The sequence below is a fragment of the Westerdykella ornata genome, assembly GCF_010094085.1.
Source record: "Westerdykella ornata strain CBS 379.55 unplaced genomic scaffold EI97scaffold_2, whole genome shotgun sequence".
Classification (NCBI taxonomy): domain Eukaryota; kingdom Fungi; phylum Ascomycota; class Dothideomycetes; order Pleosporales; family Sporormiaceae; genus Westerdykella; species Westerdykella ornata.
Window position 1 is genome coordinate 423462 of NW_022986852.1, and position 20870 is coordinate 444331.

The 20870-nt window shown below is 53.9% G+C and overlaps 7 protein-coding genes across 7 annotated transcripts; 1 reads left to right on the plus strand and 6 right to left on the minus strand.

Annotated features, from left to right (window-relative positions):
* Window positions 1-150: 150 nt before the first annotated feature.
* EI97DRAFT_107588 (Opi1-domain-containing protein) lies at window positions 151-2394 on the minus strand. The gene is made up of 2 exons (XM_033792946.1): window positions 1784-2394; window positions 151-1657 (listed from the first exon to the last, which is right to left on the minus strand). Exons 1-2 carry the CDS (start codon window positions 2256-2258, stop codon window positions 318-320), a joined length of 1815 nt encoding a protein of 604 aa, XP_033657541.1. The 5' UTR covers window positions 2259-2394; the 3' UTR covers window positions 151-317.
* Window positions 2395-3218: 824 nt separating this feature from the next.
* Window positions 3219-5434, minus strand: EI97DRAFT_429758 (ribonuclease H-like protein). The gene has a single exon (XM_033797519.1). The coding sequence runs from the start codon at window positions 5293-5295 to the stop codon at window positions 3478-3480; it is 1818 nt and encodes a 605-aa protein (XP_033657542.1). The 5' UTR covers window positions 5296-5434; the 3' UTR covers window positions 3219-3477.
* A 107-nt stretch (window positions 5435-5541) lies between these two features.
* On the minus strand, window positions 5542-7509 carry EI97DRAFT_464048 (TAF-domain-containing protein). The gene is made up of 2 exons (XM_033801397.1): window positions 6835-7509; window positions 5542-6768 (listed from the first exon to the last, which is right to left on the minus strand). Exons 1-2 carry the CDS (start codon window positions 7217-7219, stop codon window positions 5735-5737), a joined length of 1419 nt encoding a protein of 472 aa, XP_033657543.1. The 5' UTR covers window positions 7220-7509; the 3' UTR covers window positions 5542-5734.
* A 1877-nt stretch (window positions 7510-9386) lies between these two features.
* EI97DRAFT_390755 (enoyl-reductase I) lies at window positions 9387-10956 on the plus strand. Its single transcript, XM_033796226.1, has 4 exons — window positions 9387-9557; window positions 9611-9693; window positions 9758-10486; window positions 10547-10956. Exons 1-4 carry the CDS (start codon window positions 9515-9517, stop codon window positions 10697-10699), a joined length of 1008 nt encoding a protein of 335 aa, XP_033657544.1. The 5' UTR covers window positions 9387-9514; the 3' UTR covers window positions 10700-10956.
* A 1434-nt stretch (window positions 10957-12390) lies between these two features.
* EI97DRAFT_439095 (uncharacterized protein) lies at window positions 12391-15769 on the minus strand (the record flags this gene model as incomplete). Its single annotated transcript, XM_033799539.1, has 3 exons — window positions 12391-14817; window positions 14882-15440; window positions 15480-15769. 3 exons carry the CDS (start codon window positions 15767-15769, stop codon window positions 12391-12393), a joined length of 3276 nt encoding a protein of 1091 aa, XP_033657545.1.
* Window positions 15770-16699: 930 nt separating this feature from the next.
* EI97DRAFT_429764 (uncharacterized protein) lies at window positions 16700-18650 on the minus strand. The gene is made up of 2 exons (XM_033797520.1): window positions 18386-18650; window positions 16700-18328 (listed from the first exon to the last, which is right to left on the minus strand). Exons 1-2 carry the CDS (start codon window positions 18578-18580, stop codon window positions 16880-16882), a joined length of 1644 nt encoding a protein of 547 aa, XP_033657546.1. The 5' UTR covers window positions 18581-18650; the 3' UTR covers window positions 16700-16879.
* A 130-nt stretch (window positions 18651-18780) lies between these two features.
* Window positions 18781-20583, minus strand: EI97DRAFT_429765 (cytochrome P450). Its single transcript, XM_033797521.1, has one exon. It carries the CDS (start codon window positions 20424-20426, stop codon window positions 19092-19094), a length of 1335 nt encoding a protein of 444 aa, XP_033657547.1. The 5' UTR covers window positions 20427-20583; the 3' UTR covers window positions 18781-19091.
* Window positions 20584-20870: the final 287 nt, after the last annotated feature.

Consider the following 20870-nt stretch of genomic DNA (forward strand, 5'->3'; position numbering starts at 1 on the left):
GTTTAGGTGTCTTCCGCTTCTGTTTTTTTTGCCTTGTCTTCTAACAACGATGATGGAGGAGAAGAAGATGGAGGAGGAGAAGGAGGAGAGAAGAAGTTCCAAAGTAGTAGTAGTAGTCGCCGAGTTCCCAATCTATGGATTCCAAAAGTATGTTTGAAGTGGAATAAGACTCTACCGAGAAGAATGGTATAAGTGATGAATTTTGATAAAGAGAAAAGAAAAAAGAAGGCAAAAAAGGCAGACATGGCCATGGATACTCTTGGAAACCCTCACTCCCAGGTGAATTCTTATACGCCTTATCCATCCGAACGTTTCCCCTACCTCCTCTCCTCTCCAGCCCCCAAAAACTCGTGCTTCTCCCCCATCCCAACCCTCTGCTCCCCTTGACCACCACGGCTGCCACTCCCGCTCCCCTCCGCCTCCCCCTCGTCACTCGGCCGCCGCCCAATCTTCGTCAACCATGTCTCCGCACTCGTCACTGTCCCATCCACCACCCTCGTAATCTGCCCCATCATATCGAGCCCCTCCTTCGCAAACGCCAACATCCTCTGCGCGCCCCTCGCCTCGTCTCCTCTTGCCCCATCCCCTTCCGCTGCCGCCGCCGCCGCGGCCCTCGAACCGGCCGACCGCCATCGCTGGGGCACGCTGAGCAGTTGCAGCCGCACGACTTGGCTTGCGTTTTGTGGCAGGGTGCCACCTGTATAATGGGAGACGCTGCGCGTGACGTTTCGCAGGGTGCTCCAGATGTCCATCGAGGCGGATTTCATGCGGTCCGCGATCTGGCGTATCTCGTCTTCCTTTGCCGTGGGGTCAGTGGCGTGGTCAGACAGAGTGGGGGTGGTTCTGGCAGAGCCCGTGGCTCCCGGTTCGGTGTCGGCTTCGCCGGTTTCGTTGTTTTGTCGTTGCTGTTGTTGGTTTCGCACTGCGGATTCGTATTCTTCCAGGAGGAGTTTGAGGGCATGCATCACGGAGTCGATGTGGTTGGTTGCGCCTCGGAGATAGCCCAGGCAGGCTTTCAATGAGCGGAGCGAGCCATCTGAGAGCGCGACACCCAGTCCCGATGTCGTCATGATCAACTGTGTAGGCCAGTTGACGCTTCTGTCTTGAGATGCAGCCGGTTGACAATTCGTTGTGTCTCTGCCGGTCGCCGGATCAACGAGCGTCGCAACACTCTCTTCGTAGTTGGGCGATCGGTGATTGTCGTAGGCAGGCAGCGACTCGGCGAACGATGACCGGGAACTGGTTCCCGTCCGTGGCGCTGGGTTCGCTTGGTCCAAATCCATGGTATCTTTGGCCGGGCTCATAACGCGCTGCCTTTTACGGGCGGTCTCCGAGTCGGCTTGTTCATGGTCGCTAGGCCTCCTGTGCTCGCCGAGATAACTTCTAATATTCCTTTCCACGCCGGTGCGCCGTCCGACGGAAGACACGGTGTAGACGACTGGGGCGCCGATATTGCGCTCGATAAACTCGGCGCCTCGTTGGACGAAGCGCGGGGTGTAGCCTTTGGTAGCATTGTAGGCCGATATCGAACCATGGATGGTTCCGGCGAGCCAGGGGTGGTGGGAAGTAATGAGAGAGAGTAGGGGTTCAGGCTCGGGTGGGACGGGTGGTGAGCGAGGAGGTAGAGTCACGGACTGCGAGGGTGAGCGAGCAAAGTCTGGCAGTTGTTAGCTCACAGGCCGAAGTAACGTAGGAAGGGATGGAGTTTTGCAATAGGCAATTGGATGTGAAGAGTTTTATACACCACCCAGCCAACCTTGACATATAAAACAACACGACGTACCTGGATTGCACAGTCCCGACAAAGCCTCGGCCGCCAACCTCACATCCGGATCCTCCAGGGCCAGAGAACTCACCTCTCTCCTCTCTCCATACTCGCTCTGCGCACTCACCACACTCCCCGTATCCGCCGGACTCTCCAATTCCATCTCGTTGGACGCGGCGCGGCGGAGTCCTCCATCCAGCCTCTTTCCAAACCCATTCCTATTCCCATCCAGCGGCGGCAGACCACTCCATTGGCCATTGCCAACCCGACTCCTCGGGCTCAACTCGACCGACGAGGGACTATACTGGGACTGCGAGGAGGGCGCGGGGGAAGCGGCAGGAAGGTCTAGGGCCTTGATTGAGGGCAGGCGGTCATGCTGCTGCTGTCGGCGGTGTGAACCGAGCCCAAGCGTGGGCAAGGAGGGTAGAACGAGCGACTCTGAGCCCGGCGGGGTGTACGCGGGCGGACGGTCCTGCTGCTGCTGCGTGTCCATGGTGTTGGAGAAAGTGCGAGGGCAGCGTCAGAGGTGACGTCGGAGGTACGGCGTCCGAGGGGCAATGAACGCTGAGACTCAGGAGAGTGTTGGAGATAGGGAAGGCGACGATGTTCGGGTTCACGAATTCATAATAATGGCGAATAATGTAGACGATGACGGGTAGAAGCGTCTGAAGGGACGCCGTGACGTGGTAGAATGCGTCGAGGGCATGGGGGGCGTTCGTGTTATGAGGCGGCAGAGGAATATGTAGTGAGATGGTGGCTTCCCCTTCACATGTGTGGACTTTGTGATGGCATGTGACTGCCACTCCTCCAACATTGGCAGCGATTCTGCCGGGCGAAGGGCGCCACTCTTCCTCTGCCAGCCTTTGTTTCTTGCACGAATACCACAGTATTACTGTTAAGAAACCACACACAGGTCCGACTCCGAGGTGCCCGCTTGTCGCTTTCATGCCCGGGGAAAACCATAGATCCAAGGCCTCTCTGATAATAAAATGATCTCAGGGTCCAGCCGCCAGGCCGGTGCGCTTCTTCCGGTCTCCCCGTCACACCAACCGGCACCATCTGCCGCGAATTTCAGATGTCTTTGCCTCCTCTAACCCTTCCATTGCATCACTGCGAGATGCATATGCGAGCATGTGCTTTGCTTAAGACTATTGTTTTCTGGCGATGACTCGGGGAGAACGTTTCGTTATGTGCCATGACAATGGTTGAATTATGCTCGCCTTTGCTCAATGGCCCCACATTCTCCCGCTATCATCGCCCGCCCACGCGTCTAGACTGCCCAAGATCTTGCCATGGTGGGCAGTAAAGCTGGCGTGGAAAGACCGTGAAAGTTCGGCGCTCGTCATAAGCGTTTATGTATTACATATGTAGTGTCTAAGACCGTCACGTGCTGTGGGGAGCCTCGGCCATGCACATGTGTTGAGAGGTGATGATGTTTTGATTTGTTGAAAGGCCAAAATAAGATGGGTATAGTTACACTTGGGTCTAGCTATCCATTGAATAGTAACACGTGTGCCGTGCAGGGTATCACATCTCCAACTGAGGTCGTCGAAGTCGTCTCTTCGTAGCACGTCATCCAGCCCTCCGGTCCGTCTCATCCTCCAATCCAATCATCTGGGTATCATCGTCTCGAGTCCATCCAATAGCTCATCTCGACCGCTCTTCCTACATGCAACTCTCTCATCATCCAAAGAAGGGAAGCCCACATTAACCTATCCGGCACCCGAGTGCTTCACAATCGCAGCCAACAGGTCCTTCCCAACCCGTCTACATCCCTCGGCCAGTCTCTCAATCCCTGGAATACATTCCAGCTCTTGCATCGTCTGCGGGCGGCGCCTAGCGATCAGCTCCAATGTCTGTGCCGACACCAGCTCTTCCTGAGGCCGTGGCTGCAGCATCGACGCGATCATCTTGCTATAGGAAGTCAGCTTGTTCCGCACGATCCTGGACCTGGGACTGAGTGGTGCGGCGCTCCCAGTCTCTGCCGCGAGCGAGGAAGCTGCCGTAGGATGTGGACTTTCCGGCCGTTTTCGCTTCCGCTTTGCGCTCGAGGCCGGCTTGGAGCACGGTGATATGAAGACGCCAGAGTCCCCCTCTTCCCATGAGCTCCTGTCATCTTCTTTCGCAAGATCGTCGGAATCCAACTGTGTACTTTCCAAGCCGAACGACAGCCCCGTATGGAGCGATGGAGGACGCCGTAGGGGGCTGCCAAAGGCAGGTGACGAGTCCGGCGCATCTCGCTCAAGCTCTTCGTCTTCTGCTGCTGTCCTGCGTCGTCTGCTAGGCCGTCTAGGCGTTGTGGGTTGCTCGACTGCTTCGGGAACTGTGCCTGGTTCTGACTGTGATCCGGAATTGCCATCTCCTTCTGATGCTGACAACTCCTTGAGTCCCACGAACGTGCGTATCTCAGAGAGCCAGATTGCTCCATACTGCTCCAGCTTCTTCTGACCGATCCCGTGGATCCGCATCAATGAAGCCTCATCCAGCGGTTTCTGAATCGTCAGCCGTTCCAGGACGCAGTTCTGGGCAACCAGCCATGACGCCTTCTTCTCAGCACCCGCAATCTCGTTGCGGCGGTGCTTCAGCCGGTTGAACAATGTCCTCGACGTGGAATCCATCGCAACTGCACTCGCAGAAGTGCGCGCCTTTGTAGCCTTTCTCTTCTCCGTCGCGGGTTCTCTGCTCTTCTTATCGCCTTTCCCCAACCCAAGAGCAGCGTATTCCTCTGCCAGCACCGGCAAAGGCGGCACCGGATCCATCTTGGCCCTCTTCGCGTCCATACACTTATACAGCATATACCCCGCATACGCATCCGCCGCCGCATAGCGCCTCTGCTTCCAGTCCAACTCCTCACTCCAATCAGTCGTTCGCACCTCCCACCCCTTCCACAACGGAAACCCCAGATGCATCCGCACAAGATCCGACAACGACACGTTCTTGGTCGGAAAATGGTCCGCCTCCCTGCCTCCATCTACCACCAACCGATGCAGATGACCCAGCTCAAACGCTCCTTGCGGCTTGAGATGATAGTACTTCTTCAACCTTGCGAAATCCGCACTGTAGACAGCAACGCCCGCCTTAACAATCCGCTCACTCTCAACAATCCTCCTCAAACTCGGCGCAACAATCTCCTCCACCGTCTCCCCCTCATGCAATCCCAGATGAAACAGCCCAATCTTATCCTCGCACGCAACCTGGATCAACCCAATGTTCTCCTGCAACCGCTTGCTTTTGTTTGCGTTCGCCGGCCACTCCATGTCGAACCCCACGATCGGCTCGTTGAGGAATTTCCGGGCTAGCAGTTCCGACTCGGCGAACGTCTTGCTGTACAGGACTTGTACGGGTTTGTTGTTGGCGGCATGGCGGTAGAGGGTATGGCTCCAATATTTGGTTTCTGTGGTGCCTTGCGGGAGACGAAGTTGGTAGGTCAACGGCCATTGGGCTTGTTCTTCTTCGTTGTCTACTTCTGTTGTCTGTGGATCTTCTTTCGTTGCATTTGTTTTACTGCTGTTGAGGGTGTGATGACCCATTGGATGTTAAACAGTGCAGAGATAGTTTCAATCACACAGTAAGCCAGACAGATAATCCAACAGCAATGCTAGGAGGGAGTGACCGTGTAGAATAATATCTGCTGTGTGGTAGAGTGTGACGGATGATGGGGTCGTGGGGAGCTGCAGGTGAGAGACGAGGCGCGCAAGTGGGTCCCATCCATTTGGGAAGCATGTTTTCCAAGGCGGTCGCGACATGGGCACGGTGTCACATGATCTTTGCTCGGGACAAAATGCATGGCGAATTGGTGTATATATGTCCATGAAATGGAAAACGAAAAGATGCCTACGCGAATATTTGCTCCAAAAAGTGGTCCATCCTAAGTGTGCAAACTGGTATCATATCCATATATCCTGAACGCCCTCCGGTGACTACCCAATCCAGCCCAGGGGTTCTAGTCAAAAAGAAACACAAGACCGTCTACAGCCTCAGATCACTCTCAAGGATAAGTCGCGCGACGCCAGACCTCCCACTCAACACGATCTTATCGGCGATGACATCCCCGACCTTCGACGCCAGTTGCTCTCTCTGGCTCTCCATGTTTGCTACGCCGTTTATCCTGGGCGCCGCAGGGCTCCGCTCCGAGCGATCCAATGCCTGCAGGATGAGGGCAATGACTCTCTCAGCTTCCAACCTCTTAATGTCGTCCGCCAGCGCTTCCTTGAGAACCGTGTCATATATCAGCAGATTGGGGAGGATAACCATCTTGGTTCCTTCGGCTCCAGTGATAGAAATCAGCGTCCGTAATGCGCCGTAGTGGGTCCCCAGAGGCTTGTTGGGATCTAGGAAGTTCTTGAGACAGACTCTGGCTATGCGCGCTTTCAACCCATGATTCGATGCTGAATACCTTGAGCACATGGTACTCAGAATGGATGCCGCGAGATCGCGCAGTTCGAAATGAGCCATAGAAGCTGACGGAACACCGTTAGAGTTTCCGTTCAAAGTCTCTGATGATGCATTCGAGGGTACTGCTTGTTGTGTGGGCCCTCCGAGATGTTTTCCGATACAACAGGTCAGGACGGCTGGAACCAAGTATGGGATGTACGGGTCCAGGTAGATTGCTTGATTGTTTAGGAGGGCTGTGGTAGCAAGCATCATCTGCCGTAGCACAAAGAGATTCTTGATGCTATGTGTGACCTTCTCCGCGATGAAGGTCACCAGATACGTCGTGAGTTGATGTATGCCCGGATCCGATTGAATGGAAGCCAGTGCTGCATTTTGCCATTCCGAATTTGTCTCGTCTATCAGGGCAGAAGAGAGTTTTGTGAAGAGCTCTTGAGATTCCTTGGAAAGGACGTGCTTGACGAGTGGTTTGATATTCACGTTATCCAAGCCATTGGCCGCAGCAAGGTATGGATTGGCATTGGGACCCTTTGGAAGAAGGTCCGCGTGGTTGATGGCACTCGGGTTTTGAGGGATCGATGGCTGGACTCCTTCTACGGCAAGCCAGTGTGCTAAAAGGTGTCAGCAACATGAGTCTAGAAGGTGCAACTCGTCGAGTGGCAGCAGTGCGAACATACCCGTAAATGTAATCTCCCGGGGAACTTTTGGGAGGGGCTGATTGATGAGCTTCTCGAAATCAACCTCTTCATCCTCCACATAATACAACGGCTGTCCCGGACCGAGTGAAGCTTCGCCAAAACGTAATGGTCTCGTCGACTCATAGCCGTACAGTGGCTCGACATTGAGAACTTTGAGAGCGTTGGATATATCTTGCGTGCTTAGTGTCGTGCGCTTGCTGTGACGCATGAATTTCAGCGCTTCCTCCAGCACCTGCGCGACACGGTAGTCGACATCACGCGCGAGTTCCTCCACGATTTGAGGCGGCAGGTTACTGATCCCGACCGACTCACCGACGTCCCTTACATTATCAGGGTTCCAGACCGACTTTGCCGCCGATGCCATGTTGGCGGAAGGAATGTTCGGGCGCGAGGAGGGCGGATTGGTCGGAAGAGAGTCTCGATGGGCGCCGAAACGGGTGTGCAGGTACAGTGACGGTAGGATTGCACGCGAGCCCTATGTTCCCGTGGAAAGAACGTCGGATAGCGGCATGGGAGATTGGTCGGCGGGCGGAGACGGGGATATTTCGGGTAGAGGTCAGACAAGTGAATAGCAACACTGGGTGTTGTTAGGGTGCGAGCGGCGGAGTCAAGTGGAAAGTTGTACACGGGGGCTGGTGAGCGAACACAAAGCGTTCCCTGGCTTGAAGTTGGAATAGGCTGCGGGAAAGCGCACGGACGCGATCCACGAGATCTTGGCAGACTTGGCACGTAGCCGCATCCCAAATGGTTCTCACCTGGAGCGGGCGAGGAGCAACACATTCACTACCGCCCAAGCTTTGGGTTACTGCTGTCCAAGTCAATAACTGAGCTGGCACACTCCACTTCCCTTCACACCCCAGGATCACTTCCTACTAATTGCTGCCCAAGGCTTTACCGATCAAGGCACGTTTGCTGCCGCCTTCGCCTTGAGGCTCGACATAGCAAACACAAGATGCTGTCAACTCCGCCCTCCCGCCCTGCACACGTGGTGTAGGACAACTCTATCTTCTAGATCATTTTGGTGTTGTGGTCATCTCCATTTACAGCCTTCCCCGGCCAATGGTGCCACTCCTGGAGTCACTCCGGGAATCTCCAGGCCGGATGCACGCATGAGCTACTCAACCCAATTCGATTTGGCGACGTCTCATTGTACGCTCTACCACCATGTTTGCAGGTACTGGAATACCAACCACAGCGAGGTCGGTTACCCCAGGGGGCCGAAGTTGGATACCGCTGCTCTAAGGCACCACTCCATTGGAACAGCTCATCTCGTGTGTGTCGAGGACCGCACGCCTGCTTTCCCCCTTCTGCAGTTTCCGACCCTTCGGATGGGATGTTGTACCTCTAATTGTCAATGGAAACTCCTGGCTGTCGTTTGCCCATCGCACTCTTTACATCCATAATGGCTCACTGACTCCGACTACTTAACGACCGCCGAAGACGCCGTAGAGTGTCAACTCCAAACACCTGCGCCCCCTCCGCATTTCTTACAAGGCATCATCCATCGACATCATCTCCGCAAAGATCTCATTTGCCTATTCTTGCACCATGGCTCCCGTGGCATCGAAAGATTGTGATAGCTACGACCAGTCGCCTTCCACAGTTCGTGGACTGGACTTGGGGTTAACATGCATATGCGCTGCAAGAAGGGAGCTTTCTAGGGAGGACCCGCCCTCTCCCCCTCCCCAACCACCTCCAAGTCCTGTTGGTTGGACTGGAGCGTCTCAGTCCGTCGATCTGGTACGTGAGTGTTGCCAAGATCTACCTTCTCCGCTGATGTTGTATAGTCCGACGACCCATTTTCACCCCTTGGCGGGTAGGCGATGACACATGTCGTCGGCTACAGACGGGGCGGATTATCCTGGAAATTGGAGTTCTTGTCACTCGCTGAGAAGCGCAAGACTTGCTTCATACTTATGGCACGCGTTCGATGCACCGTGCCCCACACTCCTTACTCGTCGTTACTGTTATTTCTTTCTGGGTTGTCGTGCATCTCGAGGATGCTTTTCCTGCTCGGGAGGCTTCATGTGCTGGTTCTCTGTTCTGAGCATTCTGGACATGCTGATGCTGGATTCTTATATCACATAGAGGGGATCTGTTACACTTGGGAGCGGTGCTTATAGAACAGGACTGGCAGGGAAGCGCCAAGCATTATGCACGCATGTTCATTTTCCTTTACTTTTCGATGCTAATGATAATATGGAAAATTCGCCCTTAAACCATCTCTTAAAATAAGTGCTCTTTGTGATTCGTCAAAGCGCCGACCACCCGTCTATATTTGCTATGTAAACACTGGTTAATACCGAGAATCGACCTCCAACAAACCGATGTCACCACAACACGCAAAGACTTGATCGAATCTCAGATTCCTGTCGGACAACAGGGTGAGCCATGTGGTCCCAAGGTTTCTGGGAACGATTCAGACGGGTCGAATCGGTGTGGTGTCGGCGCACTGTCGCGTTAGTAATCAATCCTCGCCTTCACCTGGCAGGCCGTGAAACTTAGATGTGCCTCGGCTCAGAATCGGTTCGTGACATTGTTCCCCCCACACACAACACCAACCGCAATGTAATCGTCTACTCCCCCAGACTGCGACTACAAGTCCAGTTTTCCCGATCTCATTCCTTCTCTCCATTCCTCCTTCACTCCATCCTCCATCATGCCTTTCAACACCGAGCTCACCCGCGCCCTGGGCATCAGAGGTACCACTCACCCTTCCAGCTCACCCGATCTCCCTCAAGCTGACAATACACAGTCCCCGTTGTCCAGGGAGGCATGCAATGGGTTGGCTACGCTGAGATGGCCAGCGCCGTCAGCAACGCCGGAGGACTCGGTCTCGTACGTCTTCAACAACCCCCATCCTTCATTCTCATTACAATCCCCCTAACACCACACCATGTAGTTAACAGCCCTCACCCAACCCACGCCCGAAGACCTCCGCAAGGAGATCCGCCGCTGCCGCACCATGACCAAGAGCCCCTTCGGCGTGAACCTGACGCTCCTCCCCGCCATGGTCCCCCCCGACTACGCCGCCTACGCCCAGGTCATCATCGACGAGGGGATCAAGATCGTCGAGACGGCGGGCAACAGCCCGGGCCCCGTGATCCGGCAGCTCAAAGCGGCGGGCACCACGATCCTACACAAGTGCACGACGATCCGGCACGCGCAGTCGGCCGTCAAGCTCGGCGTCGACTTCCTCTCCATCGACGGCTTCGAGTGCGCCGGCCACGTCGGCGAGCACGACATCACCAACTTTATCCTCCTGAGCCGCGCCAGGCAGACGCTAAGCATCCCCTTTATTGCCTCGGGCGGCTTCGCGGATGGTAATGGTCTTGCTGCCGCGCTCGCGCTCGGCGCCTGCGGTATCAATATGGGCACCCGCTTCATGGCTACCGTTGAGGCGCCTATCCACCAGAACATCAAGCAGGCCATTGTCGACGCGCAGGAGACGGATACCGAGCTCGTCCTCAGGCGGTGGAGGAATACATCCCGGCTCTTCGCCAACAAGGTCGCTAAGGCGGCTGTTGCCGTCGAGAGGACGAGCCAGACGGGCAAGTTCGAGGAGGTGGCTGAGTATGTGAGCGGAAAGCGGGGACGGCAGGTCTTCATCAATGGCGATAAGGACTTTGGCGTAAGCATTCCTCTACTTTTTTGATATTCTCTTGATCGGGCTCGTCTAATATGCACACAGGTCTGGACGGCCGGCCAAGTCATGGGTCTCATCCACGATATCCCCACGTGCAAGGAGCTCCTCGCCCGCATCGAGCGCGAGGCTGTTGACGCTTTGAAGAAGAATCTGGCTCTGTACGAGCCTGAAGGGCCCGTGGAAAAGAGCAAGCTATAGATATGTTAAGATGTTGTTGCGTTCGAGCGATATATTCATAGACGCATATAGCGAGCGTTTTGGAAGATATCCTGAAGACTTGATATCCTGAAGAATTGATATCCTGAAGACTTGATATCCTGAAGAATTGATATCCTGAAGAATTGATATGCTGAAGAATTGATATCCTGAAGAATCGATATCCTGAAGAATCGATATCCTGAAGAATCGATATCCTGAAGAATCGATATCCTGAAGAATTGATATGCATTTGGGCCTCAAGCAATCTCTACGCTTGCTATCGCTGTGGAATGCATTCGTCTGATGAATAAGCAGGAAGGTGCTGATAGCTCCGTTGATGTTACCTTCTACTGAAGCACAAAGCATCTACATGCTGTGTTTTAGCAGACGAGCGGAAAGCCACAGAAGCCCTCACCTCTGCCCAATATGCCAGACGAGGGGTAATAATTGTTAACCTGCAGGAAAGGTAGATACAATCTGTAGCTTAGGTGGTGGCCATTCATAAGATGTGATGTCAACGGCAATAACTTGGTTGGTATTCGGAAGTCTAAGAGATATCCAAACCCGGAAACCCAGTCCTCTCGCCCCTTGCGCCAGAGAATGCTCAAATGCCCTCTCCAATGCAGAAGTTACAAGGCCCTGACCGTTACCGCATTACCAAAATTACCAACCGTATCAAGCTGTCCAAGAACGCCGTAGAAAAATCTCCACTTCAGCTGTATCACTCAAACCCTTCCTCACGATCTACCAAGCCACAAGATGCACAAGCAATCACCGCGGCTATTCCTACCCATTCCGCAGATGATTGACGCGATCCCTCGCCCCAGGAAGCGGACTCGCAGCACGACTTGTAGGTCCCACTCTCGGACTCCGCGGAACACTACCCTGCCGAGTCCCATACGACTTCTTCTCGCTCTTCAGGCGCTGTATCTCCTCGTCCTTCTTCTGATTCAGCTTCCTCTCGTTCTCCAGCTCCACGGTCTTCTGCGCCAGATGCTTCATGGCCGCATCGTATGCCGCATTGACATGGATTTGCTTGAGTTTGGCCACCTCACCGGACGCTTGCTTTTCGAGCCGTGCGATTGTGGCAAGCGCTTCGTCGAGTTGGGCTTTGTACTCCATTGCTCGTGCTTGCGCAGTCTGGAGTTGGTCCTTGACGTACTCCATCGTGGCACTGGTCGATTTCTCGCGCTTCTCGGCGGATTCTTTGGCGACCTCCGCGATGCGCAATTGCGCCTTTAGCTTCGTGATTTCGACAAGCAATTCGTTATCAGATGCCAAATTCTGCTGTTCCAGCTCCTGCAACCGGGCGTTCAGGGCTGCGTTCTCCGTGCGTAACTTGTCGATGCGTTGGAGCATAACTTCCTTCGATTTGCCCGCTTGCTCGACCTTTTCGTTTGCCTCTTCCAGCTGCCCTAGCGTGAGCCGATGCTGCTTGGCTAGCTCCTCATAATCTGTTTGTCGGCGGTCCCATGTTGCCTCCTGCTCTCGGACATGCTTGACCTCTGCGCGCGCCCGGCTGAGCTGCATCTGCATCTCCGCAAGTTGTTCGCGAAGCGAGGCCTCTGCTGCGGTGCCGGGCATCGAGTCGCTGATATGAGTGACATCTGCTTCTGCATGTGGAGATCTTCTTCTACGTTTTGATGATTCGTTTTCCGCGAAATCCTGCGGTTCCCGGAGTCAGTGGTAGATCATGATGTGATGTCGCTTTTGTTACTTACCAGAGGACGCTTCAAGGTGGCTTGAGGTGCGGATGGAGTAGGAGAGGCTAATCTGGTCTGAGAGAGCTGCGAGCTGTACTGTTGCGGCGTGAACTCAATCACATCCTTGATGCTGTGAATCGGGGGCAAAGGCCATCCTTCATCATTCTGACTTGCAATGTCTGTGCTGATGAGGTAATGAGCAATCATATCAGCAGCCTCGGTTTCGTGCGGTGTGTCAACTAAGGGCCGCCCGGTCTCTTTATGTAGCTGGGATAAGCAAGCGACTACAGCGTGTAACCGGTCTCGCTTCGTGAGTTTTGGGGACAACGAAAGCTCGATATGGCTGACAGAGCGCGGTATGACTAGCTGTAGCAACGGGATTTGTTTTCGATCCGGATTGACACTCCAGTTCCTCTTTCCGATCTCCGCAGCGCTGGCTCCGTCGAGGCTGATGATCACGTCTGGTGGGGAGACGATGAAGCTCGAATCGCTAGATAACAAAGTCACTCTCACAGACCCTTCAACTTCCGAGAAGTCCGCATGTTGGCTCTTGGCCGGGCAGGTGTAGTTGACGAGATTGCCCCTGAGGAACTTCACGAGAATGTCGAAGAGACGCTCATTGCCCTCCTTTAGCACGATTATTACATGCCAATCAAGCTCCTTCAGACGACGTAGCAGGGCGCTAAGGAATGCAAACTTCACGCTGCTATCAACGTCCCACTGCGCTTGTCTCTGAGGACTGACATCTGCTGAGGCGCTCTCAGCCCAGAGCAGATCCACATGGGTCTCCACGGCTCGAAGTCTGTTGAAGATCTCCTCAACTTCGCCCAAATCACGGAATGCTTGGGGATCCATTGCAAACGACTCGAGGGGATCTTTTTTTAGGCGAATTTCCTTGATATATGCATCCTTTTGTCGTCCGCCCATCAACAAGGGAACAATATGTTCGCAGAGCCTGTCATCCGCAAGGTGTATGTCATCCTCAAGGTAACTTTCACCTGAGTCGCTGCGAATCTCCTCGGCCAAGCTCGCACTCTCATCACTTGACCCTGGAAGCGGGCTCCATCTTTGACGAGCTGGTTCATCGGCCTCTTTCCTTGGCTGGATGATACTGTCCATTACAGACTGAGGGGCCTGATTGGTTGTGGGTGCTGCAAGAGAAGGACGTTCCGTGACGACTGCGGCAGCATCATCCAAAGGCATTTCCGGAATCTGCACGGCAGTAGAGTTCATGAGCGCAGCCGTAAGCAGAGGAGGGGGTGCTGGCCCTTGTGGGGCCCGGTCTGGGATCGTGGAGGGTGAGCGAGTGCCATCCATAGCTGGAGATAATGTTCCCTGCGTCCCATCCGGACGTTGTCGTTGAGGGGTTCCCCACTTCTTCTCGCGGAGACTTGCAAACTCCCTGCGAGCGCGAGCAGCAAAATCTTCTTCTGGATACTCCGAACTCATAATGGCAGAGAGGGAGGACGTAGGAACGGGAGTATGTGGTCTTGGAGGCAGATTGGAGTCAAGTTCTTCGAGTGATCGAGATGGGGGCGGACCCAGGATCGAGAAATCGTCAAGTGTGCGTTCGATGGGTGAATTCCCGTCTTTCCCAGACTCCTGTGAAGAATCGTGCCGTGAAGGAGGGGTTGAAGGGCGCCGCCCTGCAGTGTAAGAGAGTTCCGTGGTTGGGCGGATGTCTTCGATCTGAGACTCTTGGGTGCTCAGATAAGGACTTGAAGGCACGACCTGGGCCTGTTGCTCTTGTAGCGGGTTGGATTCTTGCAGTCCCAAAGAATCAGCGCCCGTACCGCGGTTCGTAGCTGAGCTGCAAACTTGCGAATGATGTCCGAAATCGCGACTTGAGATCTGGTCAACCTCCTTTACGTGCCCAATTATATTGTTAGAGTCGCCGGGCTCCTGGGTAGTCGTTGTGGTATTCGATGCGATGGTCTTGTCCGGCGAATTCGGTAGAAGATGACTGTTATTCACTACCCCTTCTTGAATCACAGGATCAGTGGTGAGCTCTGTCTGAGGTGCAGTCGCGATGTGTAGAGTTTCTCTATCTGAGCGGCTTTCTTCGGTGATATTGAGGTTTGCGGAATTGTCCTTATGAATGTCCACTGCTATTTGGTCCAGAGATGGTACGAAGGAGGCGGAGGGCTCTTCAAATGCGGTTTGGTCGAATGGAGGACTTTGATTGACACTCGCTCCGAGTTCCTCACCAGAGCCTGTAGGGTGAGATACAGATTCAGGCTCCGCCTGGAACGGGGTCTCTGGTATTTCGATGCTCCCGGGTTGTGTTTGGGTATGAATGCCAAACACTGCAATAACTTGACTGTCACTAGGAGGTGGTTGGAGGGGGGCGTCTCCGGAATCGAACTCGTGCGGGCTTGAAAGGAAGGTCTGGTTCGGTTCCAAGCGTGCCGGTTCCTATTGGTTCGAGTTAGAGTCAGGTGACACTCACTACACTACAACATTGAAGTCACCACCATACCTCGTGGACGTGCGCAACTTCAGCACTGCTTCGAATCTCCTTTTGAGCCTCTTCAGGCGAATCTGTTGTGCTCTGATTACCGGCAGTACTTACAAATGGATTGCCTGAAGATTCGGATACACTAACGCCTGATGCAGAGGCTTGAGTAGTAGACGGCAGATACGACGCCGAACCGTCCTCAACGTCTGAGTCTTCAATAAGCGGCTGGGTTCCAGGCGTTGACCCTTCTGCTCGCGAGCTCTGGCCAATCAATAAGTCCGAGTCGGCTGGTAACACAGATCCGGAGCTATCGAGTACTTCGCGATGTGGAGTACGTTGCCGGCTGTTGGAGGCCCGATGCACTCTCTGAGGGTGGTTTCGAGCAGGTTCCGTAACAACGTCGTCAAGAAGCTCACTGTCTTCAAGTTCCTGGGCTTCTAGATTCTCGTGCCTTGAGTGAGATATTTGAGCTTCTTGGACGTCTTCCTCTCGAGATCCTGGAGGTTCTTGCGCCGATTTTGTCTTGCCCGCTACGCTCGAACGCTTCCGCTTTCCCTTCAACCACGCTTGAACGAGTTGACTATTGGCGTTTTCCTTCGGCTCCCACGAAGGCGCTCACGGCTTCTTGGTCTTGGGATCGACTCCTGCCCAATCTATCAGGTACTCGCCGGACCGTTCTTTCAGAATAGGCTTGGCTTTCCAGTATCCCTCCCCGATTTCACCTCCTTGACTATTATCCTCGTCTTTGGAATTCGCGTCTTCTTCGTGCTCATTTTCGGAACCCTCGGAGTCAGAGTTGTACTCGCTAGCGCTGCTCGACGGAACGACCCTCCGATGGCGCTTGTTGGGCTTCGTATCTGTAGACTTCCGCTTCCGTTTCGTGGGAGCAGATTGACGTAAGCGGGCCATTAGGCGGACGCGCCGCATTCACTCCTAAGAGATGGGTGAGTGAAGGCCATTGTTGGAGTTAATGCTGCGTAAATGGATGAGTGGTGAAGTTAACAAGATCCTGGACTGCGGGTCGCGACAGGTCGCGGTCGCGCCAAGAGCTAAATAGACCAACGCCCGTCCACGTGATACATCGAGTATTGGGGACCTGGAATAATGGTCTTACCTGGTTCGAAGCGGGACTTCTTTTATAGGTGAGAGTGGGAGAATGTTCGAATAGTATCTGTGTGCGCACAGGTTTTCTGCAATGAGGGTTGTCCTGCCACCAAAGGACGACTGTCACATTGTAATCAGAGCATCAGGGGAGCAGTCCAGTGAGGTGTAGTTAAATCATGGTTGCTTTTGAAGCTAGGTTTTCGAAGGCAGCACAGAGTGAAGAGGTGAAAGGTGGTGATGGGGAACAAAGAGAGATGAGAGCTGGGAAGCTGGGAGCTATTGGAGAGCTTTGTGAAGAGCTGGGTGTAAGTGTGAGGAGAGAAGAGAGAAAGGTGGGAGGTGAAGGGGAGTGGGAAGTAAGGGAGAGGGAGGGAAAGACTAAAGAAGTGCAATTTGAAAGACTATCGAAGGCCTCGAGGTTCAGAAACTCGAACGAATACCATGGTTCGCCGCCTGCTCAAGGCGGTGTGCGTATCCGTAGCACTAACGAGTGAGATACAAACGGCCACAATGACCATATCCGCAATGCCGAACTATCATACAAGCGTTATGGTACTGGTAGACATCCTCTTTTACTAAGACGCCATACTTCCCCATGTAGCGAGCAATGAACCCTTTCCTCGAAAAGCCCGGAGAGGAAGACTCCGAGAGAAACCCCTGGTAGGAAAGTTTGGGGGATGTTGCGAGAGAAAGCATTTTTGAGACAACGACCCTGAGGCAAATGCTCTCAGAGAAGGACCCTGAAAGAAAACACAACTATACTACAACCGCCGCAGCCCGTTGATGGCCTTCTTGTGGTCAAGGTTTTGACAGCAAGGAACTGAGAAAGCTGATGGCGCCTGAGACGTCTAATGTGAGCCAGTGTCGCTGCTGGCGGTGACAGGTGCGATTGAGCCGCTCGATGACTTGACTCCATCAAAAGTGACCTCCACGACGATGCTGATCCCCTGGATACCTGCCACGCCCCGAAGAAGGGTGACCTTGATATCTGCCATATCCGGAAGAGCGGTCATCTCCATTATCTCTGTTAGCCGAGGATTGATACCCATGGTTGCCCCTCTGGCCCGAAAACTGGTAACCTTGATTTCCCCTGTGGCCCGAAGGGTTATAATCCTGATAGCTTCTTTGAGACGAAGATTCATTGCCCTGATTCGGATTCCCATAACCTGTGCCATATCCTGAGGAAGGATTATTGCCAAACTGGTTGGGGATGGTCGGATATCCTGTGGGTGCTGTGAAGTTTTGATGTGGAGGGAACTGGGGGAATGCAGGAGCTCCAGGTATTGGGGGGAACTGCGCTCCGGGCATATGGGGTGGGATCCTGCCAGCGTTGAACTGGCCATTGAAGTTGGGGTTCTGCGTCGGAAGCGGAGGGAACGGTGGAGGAACTTGGGGCTGACGATGGAAACCTCGGTAAGACTCGCGCGATCTAGGGCGGTCGTATCTCGATTGTCTATTGCGGCTCTCGCTCTCATGCACAGGCGGTGAAGAGCTTCGCGTATCTCCCCACCGGGTTGCTCGACCGTACTCAGGGACCGATGAAGAGGACCGCGGACGCCGGCGTGAACCATTGGCCGCATCATCGTCATCCTTTGATACAGTTAAGAAATGGTCCTTCTCCATCTGCGCACATGCCTCTGGAGACCAGCCATACGCGTTCACCGGGGCACCTAAGGAGCCGGGTCGCTTGCCTCGACCTTCCGGTCCATCGGTCCTGATGGGCCCATCAAGGGCGTCGAGCTTATCGAAGAGTTCATCCAGGACAGCCTTGGCTTTCTTTGACGGACGCCGCTTGGGAAATCTCGCAAGTGGAATCCAAGACGATGCGGAAGGGCCGTCCTGGGTGGCGACAATATCAAGGGCGTACGAGGCTGGTAGAGCCCACAATGGAGCTCTCTCCGTTCTCAACTGCAGCGGCAGGTGATACGTCCGCAACTTCTTATTAGGGGAGAGATCACCTTGCGCAACGTCCAAGGTGTTGTGCAATCTCTCCCGGAGCCATTTGGCATCGTCTTCGTCGGCGAACTTGTCATTCCATAGTGCTACGAGTTCTTTCAGGCGGGTCTCATACTCCGTACCTTTCTGCCGAAGAGCTGATGCCACCAGGTCAACGAGCTCTTCGATGTAGTACTGCATGTCATATACGAAGTCGTTGAAAACGTTGGTGCTCTGCATGTGATACTTTGCAGAATGGATGGCGTCAAAGGCAATCGAAAGCACATTGAAACGGTTTCGAATGCGTTTTTGTTCCTGAGGGGTCACGTCCACGTCAATAGACCTTGAAAGCGCAATGAGGAAATCACCGAGAAGGAGCGTGCGCTTGCGTGAAGACGCTATGTTTTTCAGGATCCATTGAGTACATTTCTATGCGCATGGCTATTAGTCTGCCCAAAGCAACGGAATTTCTTCAAAAAATGGTACCTCGACATTTTTTGACGTGTCCTCGTAGAAGACCTCATCGATACATTTGGAAAACTCTCGGACTGATTGGGAGGAGAGTGGCGGCCCATGCTCGGTACGGTGAGCAAGAAGAGCTTTCTCAAACTGCGCCTTAGCCTTCGATATGGGAGCTTGCGAGTTGGTCGACACTTCACTGTCACTATTCATGTTAGCCATGCTGTCTCTGAAGACTGGTACGTAACGATGTGATGGTTGAAGCCGTTGGAATGTGGCTTGAGAGGAGAAATGGCGACGCGACGCGAGGCGAAGTTGGAAAGGAAGTTCACGGTAAACTAGCGGCTTGGCACTAGATGGGTCACGTGTCGCAGCTCGAACAACATCTTCAAGGGAATAGACTGATGAAAAATAACGGCTCTAGAAAATATTTTAGCATCATCTAACGGTTCCAGTGCACAAATGGGCCTGCCCATGGGCGAAACTGGACAGATCCTGAGCTTTACGGAATCGCCTCCCAGATATGCCTTCCCAATTGCTTCCACCTGCTAGCGGCGAAACGGCCTTAGAGAAATTCGCTGACCATCACGAGGATACGGAGTGACCGCAGCCCTCGCGGTACGGATTATGCGTACATGTTATTTTGGTTTAAACAGATCTCCACCGCCATCCGAAACCTTATCCATGCCTAACCGCTCCAGAACATTGCTTTTGGATTCCCGGCTCATGTTCATCAGAACTGTATGGCCCACTTCACATTCTCCATCCCCTCCCTCCTCTTGACCCTAACATCCACTCCCCTCCTCGGCTTAAACGCCCCAATCACAAACTTATTATCATCGAACTCCGGATCCCACTCCACCTTGGCCTTGCCCTTCGGCGGCGCAAACTCAAACCCCATAAGCAACGCCGCGGTCAGCGACAAAATCTCCATCTGCGCAAAGTGCCTTCCGGGACACAGCGAGGAGCCACCTCCAAAAGCCCTAAAGGCAACCGGATGGATCTGGTTGACTTTGGAGTCTGGCACTGTGCCGTCATCCAGCGTCTTGGAGCCGTTCATTGTGTACAAGAAGCGGCGAGGGTTGAAGGACTCTGCGTCAGGGCCCCAGATCTGTTTGTCGGCGTGGATGAGGTTGCCTGCGATTTGGACTATGCAGTCTTTGCGGAGGAGGTATGTGTCTGCGACGATAGTATCCTTTAGCACATAGCGTGTTGTCGCCAACGGCGCAATAAGCCGCAATGTCTCTCTCAAGGCAGAGTTCAGGAGCGGGCAAGACTCGCGCAGTGCGGAGAAGGAGATGGTATTCGGAGACACCAAGCCCTTCGTTCGTATCTCCTCCCTAATCTCCTCGAGGAGCGCAGGACGGCTGCAGATATTGTTGACGAGCCAGAAGATTGATATGGCAGCGTTCACCGATATACCCAGGGTCATTGTCACTTCAAGGCGTGCTTGGTCCGGTATGGAAATTCCAACATCTTGATGAGCTTTTTGTCTCCTGCGTATGAGCTCCGACGCCTGCGCTTGTCGTCCCTTTTCCAGATACTCTTCAAATCCTGCGCTAACTCGGTTGATCGCATTGTATGCTTTTCTGGCGGTCAGTGGGCGCATAATGTTCATCATATAGGGAACGATGTCGGTCTCCCACTTCCAGAACTCCTCAGTCAACTCCGGATGCTCCGCAAACGGATTTCGGGGTCCGTAGAAGGTAAGCGCAGTTGCGGCAGATATCTCACGCGTAAGTAGGTGAAACAGCTCCGTATCCAGGCCCTCAGGAATCGAATTCACAAATTCGGTGAAATGCTGCAATTGAACAGATGCAAGGCTGGCTATCGCTTGGGGTCCTAGTAAGGGATGTATGACCTTCTGGATAACCTCGGTGACCATGCGATCGCGGCCCTCTTCTTTGCAGTTCGGGTCCTTCAGAATTTCCGCGGCTTCCTTACTGATTCCCACCAGGCGTCCCGTTGCTTGGACGATCAATTCCTCGAAGGAAAGAGTTGCAGAGGCGCGCTGGACCTGGCTTGCGAGTAGGGGGTCGGACACAATGTACATCCGGCCGTTGGCCATGGGCAGAGTCACGGCAGGATGTCGGACTTGTTGCCTGTGTCGATGAGTGGGAATTGTCCAGTCGGTCCCCGATGGATTGCCACCCACCTGATTTTGAGGAGATATTTTTGCCCATTTCGCATCAATCCGATGATATGGCCAATATATGGTATTTTTGGACGCAATACTGGAGGTTCCCTTGGGTCCGCCTTCGCACCGAAGACATTAGAAAGGAGAACGGCTCCAACGACGAGCAGACCGGAGACGAGCAGAATGGTCCTGCCATCAGAGCTGACGGGGAGCACGCCCGTATGCGTCGCCATGATGTGTTGACGCGATACACAATAAGACGAGGCTCGACCAGACTATATAGCAGGGGAGATGAAACCCCTTCGCCAAGGGTGTCTACACACCAATCCAACTTCAGCTGTGGCTGCTGACAGCGTTGGCCTTGGGACACCCGCG